Here is a 15705-nt window from a genome sequence, read left to right on the forward strand (position 1 = left end):
TATCTTTGAAGTAAGGGGTGTTCAGAGAGCCAATGTTTATTTAAGATGTTAAGTTGAGTTCATGGAATAAACATTGTTTTGTGTTTAAAAACCCACGTGTCCATAATTGTAATTCCACACCTAGGGAACAAGCCGTGTGCTAGGAAAAGCAACAATAGCATTGAAGTTGGTTGAACTCCATGATACATTTTGGGGTTCTGAAAACGCCTCGCCCATAACAGCTTCCTGGGTCAGCGGGCGGGCCATTGATTGGAGAGGCTGGGACCGTCCTCCTTGGAGAGTAGAGGGCTAAGAGGAGATTTGATAGAAATGTTCAACATCATGAGGGGCTGGACAGAGTAGATAGGGAGAAACTTCCTGCTCCTAAAAGGATCAAGAACAAGAGGGCACAGATTTGGAATGTGCTGCCTGGAAGTGTGGTGGAGGCAGGTTCAATTGAGGCATCTGAGACGGCATTCGATGATTGTCTGAATAGAAACAATGTGCAGGGGTTACAGGGAGAAGGCAGGGAAAAGGCACAGCATCATGTTAGTTTGGAGAGTGCTGACACGATGGGCTGAATGGCCTCCTACTGCACCGTAACAGTTCTGTGATCTCCATCCCGCATCCACTCTCCACCCTGGAATGAATAATTGCACAGTGCAGGGCACTTTTTAAATCGAGGGGAGTTTGGCAAGTTGGGAAATTTCTCGATTCGAGCTACCTCCTGAGGTCTCCAAAATCTGCCATTAAAGTGTCTGAAATGGGGCAGAGGACCAAAGGGATCTGGAGATTCAGATACAGAGATCCTGAAAAAGTAACACATGCACGCGTTTGCCAGACTTGTCAATTGTAAGTCGCTACATTAATGGGTGGTTTGAGATTCAGTCGGAACTCGGGAAACTTGGTAACTCATCAATCAAGTGACTGCATATTCGTACCAGATAATACTTTTGACAGTTTTTGTCCAATACTTACTGCTGACTAGCTGTCCCACACTCGCAGTGGAGGGAGTGTTGCATGGTGTAACGGGTTCAGTTGGTGCAGTAGGTGTAGTTGATGTCACACTGGGTTGAGTTACAGCGGCCATTGTCTGGAACGTTTGTACCTGAGGGAAAAGGAGAAGAAATACTGTTGAGCAATGTTCATGGGATTTCCATTGAACACCAGACACTTGGCTGAAACACCCATGGACCATCGTGAAGAAAGTGCTGCATTAGATTTCGAAGTATGGTCGGGAGCGAGAATTGCCGCGAGCTTCCCGCCGCTCGGCCCAGCGAGCCGGCAACTCTATTCAACGTTTATTGGTCCACTTAACAAGGCCTCACAGGCTTCTCGCTGCAAATGAAAGCTCGGCAGCTGATTCGCCGGAACTGCGCTCGCCGGCCCCCGCTAACAAGGTTGAGCAGCACTGAAACAGCCCTTTAACAGCCAGCCCCACTCAGCTCACAGCCATGGTGCTGAGACGACCGACCCCACGAGTCGGGGATGTTGACCTGGGGAGGCTCCTCAATGCGGTGGAGGCCACAGGAAAGTCGGTGCTGCCTGAGACGAGGTGGAGGCAGCCAGCAGCTTGGGCAGTGTGACCAGGAGGACTGGCCTCCTGTGTCGTGAGAAAGTATCATCATATCATAGAATTTACAGTGCAGGAGGAGGCCAATCAGCCCATCGAGTCTGCACCGGCTCTTGGAAAGAGCACCCTACCCAAGGTCAACACCTCCACCCTATCCCCATAACCCAGTAACCCCACCCAACACTAAGGGCAATTTTGGACACTAAGGGCAATTTATCACGGCCAATCCACCTAACCTGCTCATCTTTGGACTGTGGGAGGAAACCGGAGCACCCGGAGGAAACCCACGCACACACGGGGAGGACGTGCAGACTCCGCACAGACAGTGACCCAAGCCGGGAATCGAACCTGGGACCCTGGAGCTGTGAGGCAGCAGTGCTAGCCACCGTGCCACCGTGCTGCCCTGTCAACGACCTCCACCAGGCAGCACGGGTGAGTTGACAACAATGCACCCCCCCCCCCCACCTGAGACTTTCCGCTCCCACGTGAGCATCCACCCCCAACCCTCCCTACAACCCCCTCAACCCTTCCTTCAACCCCCCCCACCCTGTGCACCACGCTAATGATGCCCTCTCCGTGTATCCTCAGGAGAAGCTCTCCCACAATTGCCGGGAGAGTGCCCAGACAGGCAGACGGACATACAAATCCTCACCACCTTCGAGGAGTGTGCCCTGAAGGTGACCGGGGTGGCCTGGTACAGAGCGGTCACTAACGCGGAGGCTGGCGGACGCCGCAGAGGTGAGGATTGACCAGGCCCCACCTGTCACTGAGTTGTTATTGCCTGACTGGCTGACCCATCCCTCCCCACTGACCACATGTCCATTCTCCTGCAGGTACTCCAGCCAGCCGTGCCAGTCCACCACAGGCAGCTCCCTCTCCAGTCTCCCACGGAGCTCCGAGGATGGCATGATTGACGCATCAGAGCTGTTATCCCCACCCTTCACCAGCACAGCTACACACACCTCGGTGGGAAATCTTAGTGGTCAGGCTTCTGGGGCACATTCTGGTGAGCTGGTGTTGCTGACAGGTGGAGGCAGGAACCCCCAGGCGAGGCAGCAGTCAGAGGTCTGCTGGATCCCAGCACCCTGCTGGGTCTCAGTCTGATGCTGAGCCTGTGGAAGAGGTTTACCCAGAGCTTATGAAGACGTTTGGGAGCGGTCGGAACATTCATAGGGAGATGTCAGCGTCATTCCAGCAGATCCATAGCCAATTGGAGGAGTCCCAGAGGCAACGGGCACAGGCGATGGCACCGGCAATGAGTGGCATCGAAGCCAACGGTGGTGACCGCAGTGAAGAGTCTGGTGCACGACGTTGGCACCATGCGTGAAGGTGTCCAAGGCATTGCCCAGTCGGTGACGGCCACGGCTGAGGGTCTCGGCAGAATGTCCGACTCGCTGGGGGATGTCACCCAGTACCAGGCTGACCTCGATGAGGTTCTGCGGGACATGTCCCGGTCTCCGATGGGAATGGCCGAGGCGGTGTGGAGCTTTCCCCAATCTCAGGTGGGTATTGCTGAGGTGCTGCAGTGCATGGCCCGATCACTGAGGAGCATCGCCGAGGGCGTCAACACCATGATGCAGACATCGGGGAGCCGCCAGGGCTGGCAGCGCCAGATGATGCAGGGGCATCAAACCAGCTGCCCCTCTGTCCCAAGGTGAGCCTCGGGGCCCTATGGGCAGCAGGAGGAGGGGGTGCTGGGTGCCAACCCGGATCCATCCCATGGACTGGAGATAGTGGCCACCAGCTCCCCCGAGGTCCACCCCTCTGATGAGGGAGCGTCTCGCAACCAGCACACGGCACAGTGCTGCACGGCTGCGCACGCGCCGTCGACAAGTGAGCCGGGGCCCTCCGGCCCCAGAGGATGCCCGCCAGGGACATCGAAGGCCACAGGACGAGGTAAGTAGCTGGCTGCCTCCACCTCAGATGTGCATCCTGGGGACACACCTAGACATAGCGGTAGTTAGGAAGGTCGAACATGTTGAGGATCACGGAGGGCATCGGGGGTGGGGGGGAGAGTGGGCAGCACCATCGGGAGAGTGGGACCCGTGACGCATTAAAAACCTTTTGACCGGGTCCTCAGGGTGCGGGACGGGGTCCAGCACATGGTCCACCGCCTCCAGAACATAGAACATAGAACAGTACAGCACAGTACAGGCCCTTCGGCCCATGATGTTGTGCCGACCATTTATCCTAATCTAAGATCAACCTAACCTCCACCCCTTCAATTTACTGCTGTCCATGTGCCTGTCGAAGAGTCGCTTAAATGACCCGAATGACTCCGACTCCATCACCTCTGCTGGCAGTGCATTCCACACACCCACCCCTCTCTGTGTAAAGAACCGACCTTGTTAGACGTTTTAGTTGCTGTGAAATGAAGAGTCTAAAGTTCTTGTTCCTTTTCACCAAACACCATTTATTTCACTTCCACAGCCTCTGCACAAAACTCTTAACAACACACCACCTGACAGAGGCGACCTGAAGCCCCTTTACATATCAGTGTCAATTAATGGATACTTAACATAAATGAGACAACTAATTGCAATGTCTCTTAACCCATTACTTAACAGTCTCCCCTTCCTTGGAGAAAAAAAAACATTAGGTGAAAACAAAATTTCAAGAAACTCAAAACACACACATGATGTCCCCCCCCTTTTTTTTTTGTTTGGACGAGAAAGAAAAAAAAAAGTCACAGAAACTGCCCTTCATTAACAATATCCAAAAGTTTCTGTGAACTTGCCCCTCTTTTCGTAAAACAGTCTGACAGTTGCTAGCTCCTGTCGACCTATTTAATTTTTGTTATTTCCCCTCTGTCCAACATCTGCTTCAAACTTGCGATGTCTATCCGTAACCTCTTTTCATTGACACTTTTTGTGGAGTGCACATTTTCCCACAGGGATTTATTGTCAATGTGACAGTCAATAGGTATATTACCCAAATCCCCTAATCCCAAAATTTCTGTCAATATCATACTTATATAAAAGGCCATATCCACCGCCTCTACAAGGCTTAACGTCTCAGCAGCCAAAGTGCTTTTTACCACTCTCCTTATTTTCTTTGTTTCCCACACAAGTGGGCAACATTTACCATTGTTCCCCAAAAGGAAAATTATAAAACTTCCTGCGCTTGAAACCCCATCACATAAATTTGCGTAGGACGCATCACTATAAACTATGAGTTTCAAGTGCCTAAGGTCACCTAAAACCGGGAACTTCAAAACACACTCCTGCATTTTTAGTTTGGCCAACGCTTTATTTGCTCTTATTATGTCTTCCACTTTGGGATCATTCATTTTTGTACTCAACTCTAAGACATCAAAACTCACGACCGGTCGAGTCTGTCTACCTAACCAATCCAGTTGCCCAATTAAACTTCGCAGTTGCTCTTTTTCTATCTTTGAAACCATTGCGTCTTTTTGTGAAACTCGGCCACGACTAATTGCTATTGGGGTGATGCTTTCCAAATAAGATTGCTGACGTAAAGTTGCCCCTAACTTAGTCTGTCCAATTTCCCAGTCCAATATATTTAAATGCACCGGAAGCCTGACTTCCAACCCTGAATTCTTTCCTCAAACCAGAGATTACAATAGCTTCAAAATCACTAGTCCCACCCCACAAAAAATCATCGACATGCATCATAAGAATGCCAGAAAGATTTCCTTTATAGTGCCAGTAAAACATTGCAGAATCTGCTTTCAACTGGCAACAGCCTAACTGTAACAAAACTGACCTTACAGAAAAATACCGGACTCTAGATGCATCATTTAATCCATATACACATTTGTTCAACTTCCAGAGTACCCCTTCTGTGTTAGCTGCTTCTTTAGGAGGACGGAGAAAAATGTCTCTCTGGAGTTGATGCCCCTGCAAAAAGGCAGCTTTTATATTGATAGATTTGCATTCCCATGCCTTTGTGGCTAATAGAGCCAAGAAGATCTTTAAAATAACCTTTCCTGCTGTAGGTGAATCTACCCTTAAATCCTGATCTTCTAAGTTTTCTTCAAATCCCCTTGCCATGAGCCTGGCCTTTGCCTTATAAGTTCCATCCGGAAGAACCTTTTCCGTGCAAATCCATCTGTGGGACAGAGCTCTTTGTCCCCTATCCGGTACTTCCGTGTATACCCCAAATTCACTCCAACTATGCAATTTTTGCTGTTTTGCTTATTTAATAACTTTTTCATCTAATTTATTTGAAGCCACCAAAATCTCACGTGCATGTGGGCTTCTACTCCTATTAGTATTCGTAGTCTTACTCATGTTCCGAGATCTTGATAAACTACATCCCCTTTCCCGCCTGGTACCTCGTTCTGTACTGCTACTGCTTGATCTTTCCCTTCTGCTGTGGGATGTCCTTTCAATAGTTCTTGACCTTTTCCTGCGGACCTGTTCACTATCCGATGTACTATCTGAACTGGCACTGCGTTTCTGTGCCCTCCATTTTTGAACTTCATTTTCCCAATCCATTGTCTTGACTCCTTCCCCTGAATGCTGTACATTCAACCAATGTTTATACTTTCCAGTGGCCTTCCCTGCTCTACTAATAACAGTTGCATCCTTCCATTGACTAGACCCTTCAGGCAAGTATGTCACTTTTGTACCAAAGGGCAGTTGCCCTTTCAGAAAAATCATTCGAAGTGTTGTGTTCCTCCACAGAAACCCTGTCTATATCAGTTAATTTGTCCTCATAGTTCTGTAACACGTGCGTACCAGATGACTCTGGTTCCTCGTCATGTCTGTCTGCTCTGTCTAAATTTGAAAATTTGTAATCTGTACCCATTATCCTTGATGAATGGACCCTAACAGTTTGATTACCATGTTGCAAAATAATTGTTTTGCCATCTATGCCTATGATCTTCCCTGGGCCTTTCCATTCATTAGAATTGTCTCTCTTATAGTATACCATACCTCCTTGCTGAAAAACGGCATCTGATGGCCGTACGTTATGTCTTAAAGCTCTGCGAATTCTTTCAGAGACTTCTGCTTCCAAAAAAGCTTTCCTACTGCGATGTAATGCATTTAAATGTTCAGCAAAACCAGAGCCAATTGTAGTCCCCTCCCAAGCTGGAGGCTGGTCATCCAAAATGGACGGAATTTTAGGATTTCTACCAAACACTAATTGATAAGGACTATAGCCCCCAACCATCTGCAATGAATTCTTTGCATGTACTGCCCATGCTAAAGCTGAATTTAGCCTGCAATTTGGTCGATCTGCCAAAATTTTCCGAAGCATGTCATCGATGACAGCATGATTTATTTCAGACACCATTACTAAATGGACTTTCTGCAGCCGTATTCATAACTCTGATATTCATGTTTTCACACATATCCCTAAACTCATCATTAGCAAATTCTCCCCCATTGTCCGTAAGGAATTTTGCCGGTGGACCCATTCCTGTCCCTATCCATTTTTCCACGATTTGATCCAGAATTACTCTCTTTTCTTTAAGTTCAAATCGCTCTCTTCACTCTTCAGCAGCTCCTCTTCAGTCTCTTCTTCCTGCCCGGGTCACCCAGCAACACAAACCACCATTGACCGTGACCGGTGCAGTGAAGATCGACAATCGTAAGTCTTAATTCAACGCTCGCTACGAGATAGGCGCTCCTAGCTACCAATCCGTACCAACTTCGAATCCCGCAGACTCAGAACCCGAACGAAAGGCCATTTGTTCCCCTGACCTGGTGGGCAAGTCCGAAGTTAAGTATCGGCCTGTTAGTTGTAGAAGTAGCTTCGATGTAGAATTTGTGCATGAGTAGCGATTACTGTGTATAATAAATGTGCTTTGATTTAAATCTTACTAATCGGTGTATTGGGTTATTGATTATTACTCGGACTTGAACCTCGTGGCGGTATCATAAAGATACCTGGCGACTCGAGAGCAAAGGTAACAAAACAGAGCAATTGAACCAAGGAGAAAATCAGCAACATTATTTGGCGACTCCGCCGGGACCCGATCTAGAAGTGGAAAACCCACTCCGGGAGAACCCAGAATTTGAATTAGAGATCCAATTGGAAACAGAAAACCACAAGTGTTCAAGCAGTTCTGATCAATACTCATAAATTCGGAAATGTGTGTATGCATGCGTAACTAACAGGGCGATAAGGTAAAACTGAGAGATTTTTTGTTGCGACAAAACTGTCGGAAGTTTGTATTTCGGAAAGTAGCGATAGCCATACCCATATTTACAGCACCGCTTAATACCCCTGTCCCAAATTTGAAGAGCAGCATTCGGATAGGAAAGATGGCAATGCAGGCAATGCGGCGCCTAATGAACCCAGAGGAATTTGCGGTCGCAGCGACCAGCAGCAGTAGAGTGGGACAATGTCCCAGTTGGGAGGAAGAGATCAGGAAATATCTCAAAGATCGTCTACACTTCCTGGGTCCGTGTCCATCTATTCCCATCCTATTCATGTATTTGTCAAGATGCCCCTTAAATGTCACTATCGTCCCTGCTTCCACCACCTCCTCCGGTAGCGTGTTCCTGGCACCCACTACCCTCTGTGTAAAAAAAACTTGCCTCGTACATCTACTCTAAACCTTGCCCCTCGCACCTTAAACCTATGCCTCCTAGTAATTGACCCCTCTACCCTGGGGAAAAGCCTCTGACTATCCACTCTGTCTATGCCCCTTATAATTTTGTAGACCTCTTCAGGTCGCCCCTCAACCTCCGTCGTTCCAGTGAGAACAAACCGAGTTTATTCAACCGCTCCTCATAGCTAATGCCCTCCATACCAGGCAACATTCTGGAAAATCTCTTCTGCACCCTCTCGAAAGCCTCCACATCCTTCTGGTAGTGTGGCGACCAGAATTGAACACTATACTCCAAGTGTGGCCTAACTAAGGTTCTATACAGCTGCAACATGACTTGCCAATTCTTATACTCAATGCCCCGGCCAATGAAGGCAAGCATGCCGTATGCCTTCTTGACTACCTTCTCCACCTGTGTTGTCCCTTTCAGTGACCTGTGGACCTGTACTCCTAGATCTCTTTGACTTTCTATACTCTTGAGGGTTCTACCATTCACTGTATATTCCCTACCTGCATTAGACCTTCCAAAATGCATTACCTCACATTTGTCCAGATGAAACTCCATCTGCCATCTCTCCGCCCAAGTCTCCAAACAATCTAAATCCTGCTGTATCCTCTGACAGTCCTCATCGCAATCCGCAATTCCACTAACCTTTGTGTCGTCTGCAAACTTACTAATCAGACCAGTTACATTTTCCTCCAAATCATTTATATATACTACAAACAGCAAAGGTCCCAGCTCTGATCCCTGCGGAACACCACTGGTCACAGCCCTCCAATTAGAAAAGCATCCCTCCATTGCTACTCTCTGCCTTCTATGACCTAGCCAGTTCTGTATCCACCTTGCCAGCTCACCTCTGATCCCGTGTGACTTCACCTTTTGTACCAGTCGACCATGAGGGACCTTGTCAAAGGCCTTACTGAAGTCCATATAGACAATATCCACTGCCCTACCTGCATCAATCATCTTTGTGACCTCCTCGAAAAGCTCTATCAAGTTAGTGAGACACGACCTCCCCTTCACAAAACCATGCTGCCTCTCACTAATACGTCCATTTGCTTCCAAATGGGAGTAGACCCTGTCTCGAAGAATTCTCTCCAGTAATTTCCCTACCACTGAAGTAAGGCTCACCGGCCTGTAGTTCCCTGGATTATCTTTGCTACCCTTCTTAAACAGAGGAACAACATTGGCTATTCTCCAGTCCTCCGGGACATCACCTGAAGACAGTGAGGATCCAAAGATTTCTGTCAAGGCCTCAGCAATTTCCTCTCCAGCCTCCTTCAGTATTCTGGAGTAGATCCCATCGGGCCCTGGGGACTTAACTACCTTAATATTTTTTAAGACGCCCAACACCTCGTCTTTTTGGATCTCAATGTGACCCAGGCTATCTACACACCCTTCTCCAGACTCAACATCTACCAATTCCTTCTCTTTGGTGAATACTGATGGAAAGTATTCATTTAGTACCTCGCCCATTTCCTCTGGCTCCACACATAGATTCCCTTGCCTATCCTTCAGTGGGCCAACCCTTTCCCTGGCTACCCTCTTGCTACCCCACATTACTGTTGTGCATTTCCCCAAGAACAATTGTTCCCACTTGATGCTCCTCAGCTCCTGTCTAATAGCAGTATAATTTCCCCTCCCCCAATTAAATACCTTCCCATACTGCCTGTTCCTATCCCTCTCCATGACTATGGTAAAGGTCAAGGAGTTGTGGTCACTGTCACCGAAATGCTCTCCCACCGAGACATCTGACACCTGGCCTGGTTCGTTGCCGAGCACCAAGTCCAATATGGCCCCCCCCCCCCCCCTAGTCGGCCTATCTACATATTGAGTCAGGAATCCTTCCTGGACACACCTGACAAAATCTGCTCCATCCAAACCATTTGCACTAAGGAGTTTCCAGTCAATAGTCGGGAAGTTGAAGGCACCCATGACAACAACTCTGTTACTGCTGCACTTTTCCAAGATCTGCTGCCCAATCTGTTCCTCCTGCAGCTGACTGGGAGCAGAGTCGGAGGGCGGAGTTCCAGTTGGTTGCAGCTGACTGGGAGCAGAGTCGGAGGGCGGAGTTCCAGTTGGTTACAGCTGACTGGGAGCAGAGTCAGAGGGCGGAGTTCCAGTTGGTTACAGCTGACTGGGAGCAGAGTCAGAGGGCGGAGTTCCAGTTGGTTGCAGCTGACTGGGAGCAGAGTCAGAGGGCGGAGTTCCAGTTGGTTGCAGCTGACTGAGAGCAGAGTCGGAGGGCAGAGTTCCAGTTGGTTGCAGCTGACTGGGAGCAGAGTCAGAGGGCGGAGTTCCAGTTGGTTACAGCTGACTGAGAGCAGAGTCGGAGGGCACAGTTCCAGTTGGTTTCAGTGACTGGGAGCAGAGTCGGAGGGCACAGTTCCAGTTGGTTGCAGCTGATTGGGAGCAGAGTCGGAGGGCGGAGTTCCAGTTGGTTACAGCTGACTGGGAGCAGTGTCGGAGGGCACAGTTCCAGTTGGTTGCAGCTGACTGGGAGCAGAGTCGGAGGGCACAGTTCCAGTTGGTTGCAGCTGATTGGGAGCAGAGTCGGAGGGCACAGTTCCAGTTGGTTACAGCTGACTGGGAGCAGTGTCGGAGGGCACAGTTCCAGTTGGTTGCAGCTGACTGGGAGCAGAGTCGGAGGGCACAGTTCCAGTTGGTTGCAGCTGACTGGGAGCAGAGTCGGAGGGCGGAGTTCCAGTTGGTTGCAGCTGACTGGGAGCAGTGTCGGAGGGCGCAGTTCCAGTTGGTTGCAGCTGACTGGGAGCAGAGTCGGAGGGCACAGTTCCAGTTGGTTGCAGCTGACTGGGAGCAGAGTCGGAGGGCACAGTTCCAGTTGGTTGCAGCTGACTGGGAGCAGAGTCGGAGGGCGGAGTTCCAGTTGGTTGCAGCTGACTGGGAGCAGTGTCGGAGGGCGCAGTTCCAGTTGGTTGCAGCTGACTGGGAGCAGTGTCGGAGGGCACAGTTCCAGTTGGTTGCAGCTGACTGGGAGCAGAGTCGGAGGGCGCAGTTCCAGTTGGTTGCAGCTGACTGGGAGCAGAGTCGGAGGGCGCAGTTCCAGTTGGTTGCAGCTGACTGGGAGCAGAGTCGGAGGGCACAGTTCCAGTTGGTTGCAGCTGACTGGGAGCAGAGTCGGAGGGCGCAGTTCCAGTTGGTTGCAGCTGACTGGGAGCAGAGTCGGAGGGCGCAGTTCCAGTTGGTTGTAGCTGACTGGGAGCAGGGTCGGAGGGCGGAGTTCCAGTTGGTCCACAGGGCAGCTATATTCTGTCAGGTAAGAGGGGATGGAGGCTAGGCCAGTTAGATGCTCCTCCTGTAGGATGTGGGTGGTGAGGGATACCACCGGTGTCCCCACTGACTATACCTGTGGGAAGTGCACCCAACTTCAGCTCCTCAAAAACCGTGTTAGGGAACTGGAGCTGGATGAACTTTGGATCATCCGGGAGGCAGAGGGGGTGATAGAGAAGAGTTACAGGGAGGTAGCCACACCCAAGGTACAGGACAACAATAGCTGGGTTACAGTCAGGGGGGAAAAAACAAACAGGCAGACAGTGCAGGGATCCCTCGCAGTCGTTCCTCTTCAAAACAAGTATACCGTTTTGGATGCTGTTGGGGGGGATGACCTACCGGGGGAAGGCCCTAGCGGCCAGGTCTCTGCCACTGAGTCTGGCTCTGGGGCTCAGAAGGGAAGGGGGGAGAATAGAAAAGCAATAGTTGTAGGAGATTCAATGGTTAGCGGAATAGATAGGAGATTCTGTGGTCGCGTGCGAGACTCCCGGAAGGTATGTTGCCTCCCGGGTGCCAGGGCCAGGGATGTCTCGGATCGTGTCTTCAGGATCCTTAAGGGGGAGGGGGAGCAGCCAGAAGTCGTGGTGCACATAGGTACCAACGATGTAGGTAGGAAAAGGGGTGTGGAGGTAATAAATGAGTTCAGGGAGTTAGGCTGGAAGTTAAAAGCCAGGACAGACAGAGTTGTCATCTCTGGTTTGTTGCCGGTGCCACGTGATAGCGAGGCTAGGAATAGGGAGAGAGAGCAGTTGAACACGTGGCTGCAGGAATGGTGTAGGAGGGAGGGCTTCAGGTATTTGGATAATTGGAGCACATTCTGGGGAAGGTGGGACCTGTACAAGCAGGACGGGTTGCATCTGAGCCAGAGGGGCACCAATATCCTGGGAGGGAGGTTTTCTAATACTCTTCGGGTGGGTTTAAACTAATTTGGCAGGGGAATGGGAACCGGATTTGTAGTCCAGCAACTAAGGTAGCCGATGTTCAGGACGTCAAAGCGTGTAATGAGGCAGTGGGGAAGGGAACACTGACAAAGGAGAGTACTTGCAGGCACGGAGATAGGTTGAAGTGTGTATACATCAACGCAAGGAGCATCAGGAATAATCATAGATTATCATAGAATTTACAGTGCAGAAGGAGGCCATTCGGCCCATCGAGTCTGCACCGGCTCTTGGAAAGAGCACCCTACCCAAGGTCAACACCTCCACTCTATCCCCAGAACCCAGTAACCCCACCCAACACTAAGGGCAATTTATCATGGCCAATCCACCTAACCTGCACATCTTTGGACTGTGGGAGGAAACCGGAGCACCCGCAGGAAACCCACGCACACACGGGGAGGACGTGCAGACTCCGCACAGACAGTGACCCAAGCTGGAATCGAACCTGGGACCCTGGAGCTGTGAAGAAATTGTGCTAACCACTATGCTACCGTGTGCCCTAAGGTGGGTGAACTTAAGGCATGGATCGGTACGTGGGACTACGATGTGGTGGCCATCACGGAAACTTGGATAGAAGAGGGGCAGAAATGGTTGTTGGAGGTTCCTGGTTATAGATGTTTCAATAAGATTAGGCAGGGTGGTAAAAGAGGTGGGGAGGGGGGGTTGCATTGTTAATTACAGATATTATAACAGCTGCAGAAAGGAAGTTCGAGGAGGATCTGCCGACTGAGGTAGTATGGGTTGAAGTCAGAAATAGGAAAGGAGCAGTCACCTTGTTGGGAGTTTTCTATAGGCCCCCCAATAGCAGCAGAGATGTGGAGGGACAGATTGGGAAACAGATTTTGGAAAGGTGCAGAAGTCACAGGGTAGTAGTCATGGGTGACTTCAACTTCACAAATATTGAGTGGAAACTCTTTAGATCAAATTGTTTGGATGGGGAGGTGTTTGTGCAGTGTGTCCAGGAAGCTTTTCTAACACAGTATGTAGATTGTCCGACCAGGGGGGAGGCCATATTGGATTTGGTACTTGGTCATGAACCAGGGCAAGTGATAGATTTGTTAGTGGGGGAGCATTTTGGAGATAGTGACCACAATTCTGTGACTTTCACTTTAGTAATGGAGAGGGATAGGTGCGTGCAACAGGGCAAGGTTTATAATTGGGGGAAAGGGTAAATACAATGCTGTCAGACAAGAGCTGAAGTGCATAAGTTGGGAACATAGGCTGTCAGGGAAGGACACAATTGAAATGTTGAACTTGTTCAAGGAACAGGTACTACGTGTCCTTGATATGTATGTCCCTGTCAGGCAGGGAAGAGATGGTCGAGTGAGGGGACCATGGTTGACAAGAGAGGTTGAATGTCTTGTTAAGAGGAAAAAGGAGACTTATGTAAGGCTGAGGAAACAAGGTTCAGACAGGGCGTCGGTGGTAGGCAAAGTAATGGAAAGGGTACTGAGGGATCGGATTTCTGAGCATCTGGAAAGACACTGCTTGATTAGGGATAGTCAGCACGGATTTGTGAGGGGTAGGTCTTGCCTCACAAGTCTTAGTGAATTCTTTGAGGAGGTGACCAAGCACGTGGATGAAGATAAAGCAGTGGATGTAGTGTACATGGATTTTAGGAAGGCATTTGATAAGGTTCCCCATGGTAAGCTGATTCAGAACGTAAGGAGATAGTGAGAAATTTGGCCAGTTGGATAACAAACTGGCTAATCGATAGAAGTCAGAGAGTGGTGGTGGATGGCAAATATTCAGCCTGGGCCCAGTTACCAGTGACGTGCCGCAGGGATTCGTTCTGGGTCCTCTGCTGTTTGTGATTTTCATTAATGACTTGGATGAGGGAGTTGAAGGGTGTGTCAGTAAATTTGCAGATGATACGAAGATTGGTGGAGTTATGGATAGTAAGGAGGGCTGTTCTCGGCTGCAAAGAGACATAGATAGGATGCAGAGCTGGGCTGAGAAGTGGCAGATGGAGTTTAACCCTGAAAAGTGTGAGGTTGTCCATTTTGGAAGGACAAATATGAATGCGGAATACAGGGTTAACGGTAGGGTTCTGGGCAATGTGGAGGAGCAGAGAGATCTTGGGGTCTACGTTCATACATCTTTGAAAGCTGCCACTCAAGTGGATAGAGCTGTAAAGAAGGCCTATGGTGTGCTAGCGTTCATTGACAGAGGGATTGAATTTAAGAGCTGTGAGGTGATGATGCAGCTGTACAAAACTTTGGTAAGGCCACATTTGGAGTACTGTGTAAGGTTCAAAGGAGATTTACCAGGATGTTGCCTGGAATGGAGAGTAGGTTATACGAGGAAAGGTTGAGGGTGGTAGGCCTTTTCTCATTAGAACAGAGAAGGATGAGGGGCGACTTGATAGACGTTTCTTAGATGATCAGGGGAATAGATAGAGAAGACTGTCAAACAAAGAACAAAGAAAATTCCAGCACAGGAACAGGCCCTTCGGCCCTCCCAGCCTGCGCCGATCCAGATCCTTTATCTAAACCTGTCACCTATTTTCCAAGGATCTACTTCCCTCTGTTCCCCGCCCATTCATATATCTGTCTAGATGCATCTTGAATGATGCTATTGTGCCCGCCTCTACCACCTCCGCTGGCAAAGCGTTCCAGGCACCCACCACCCTCGGCGTAAAAAACTTTCCACGCACATCTCCCTTAAACTTTCCCCCTCTCACCTTGAAATCGTGACCCCTTGTAATTGACTTGGAACTCTTGGAAAAAGCTTGTTGCTATCCACCCTGTCCATACCGCTCATAATTTTGTAGACCTCAATCAGGTCCCCCCTCAACCTCCGTCTTTCCAACGAAAACAATCCTAATCTACTCAACCTTTCTTCATAGCTCGCACCCTCCATACCAGGCAACATCCTGGTGAACCTCCTCTGCACCATCTCCAGAGCATCCACATCCTTTTGGTAATGTGGCAACCAGAACTGCACGCAGTATTCCAAATGTGGCCTAACCAAAGTCCTATACAAGTGTAACATGACCCGCCAACTCTTGTACTCAATACCCCGTCCGATGAAGGCAAGCATGCTGTATGCCTTCTTGACCACTCTATCGACCTGCGCTGCCACCTTCAGGGTACAATGGACCTGGGGCGTCATTCTCCGACCCCCCTCCGGGTCGGGGAATGGCCGTTGGCCGTCGTGAATCCCGCCCCCGCCGAAGTCTCCGCTCCCGGAGATTGGGGGCGGGGGCGGGAATCCGGCCGCGCCGGTTGGCGGGACCCCCCGCTGGATTCTCCGGCCCGGATGGGCCGAAGTCCCGCCCAGGAATTGCCTGTCCCGCCGACGTAAATCAAACCTGGTATTTACCTGCGGGACCAGGCGGCGTGGGCGGGCTCCGGGGTCCTGGGGGGTCCTGGCGGGGCGATCTGACCCCGGGGGGTGC

The 15705-nt window shown here is 50.0% G+C and overlaps 1 protein-coding gene across 1 annotated transcript in view; it reads right to left on the reverse strand.

Moving 5' to 3' along the window:
• The window catches only part of pou6f1 (POU class 6 homeobox 1), an 884787-nt gene that overhangs the window by 64856 nt on the left and 804226 nt on the right, over positions 1 to 15705 (reverse strand). The window contains exon 9 of the mRNA XM_072493696.1: positions 958 to 1087. Within this exon, the coding sequence (XP_072349797.1) occupies positions 958 to 1087 (130 nt within the window). The remainder of the gene's footprint in view (positions 1 to 957; positions 1088 to 15705) is intronic.

The sequence above is a fragment of the Scyliorhinus torazame genome, chromosome X (genome assembly GCF_047496885.1).
Source record: "Scyliorhinus torazame isolate Kashiwa2021f chromosome X, sScyTor2.1, whole genome shotgun sequence".
Classification (NCBI taxonomy): domain Eukaryota; kingdom Metazoa; phylum Chordata; class Chondrichthyes; order Carcharhiniformes; family Scyliorhinidae; genus Scyliorhinus; species Scyliorhinus torazame.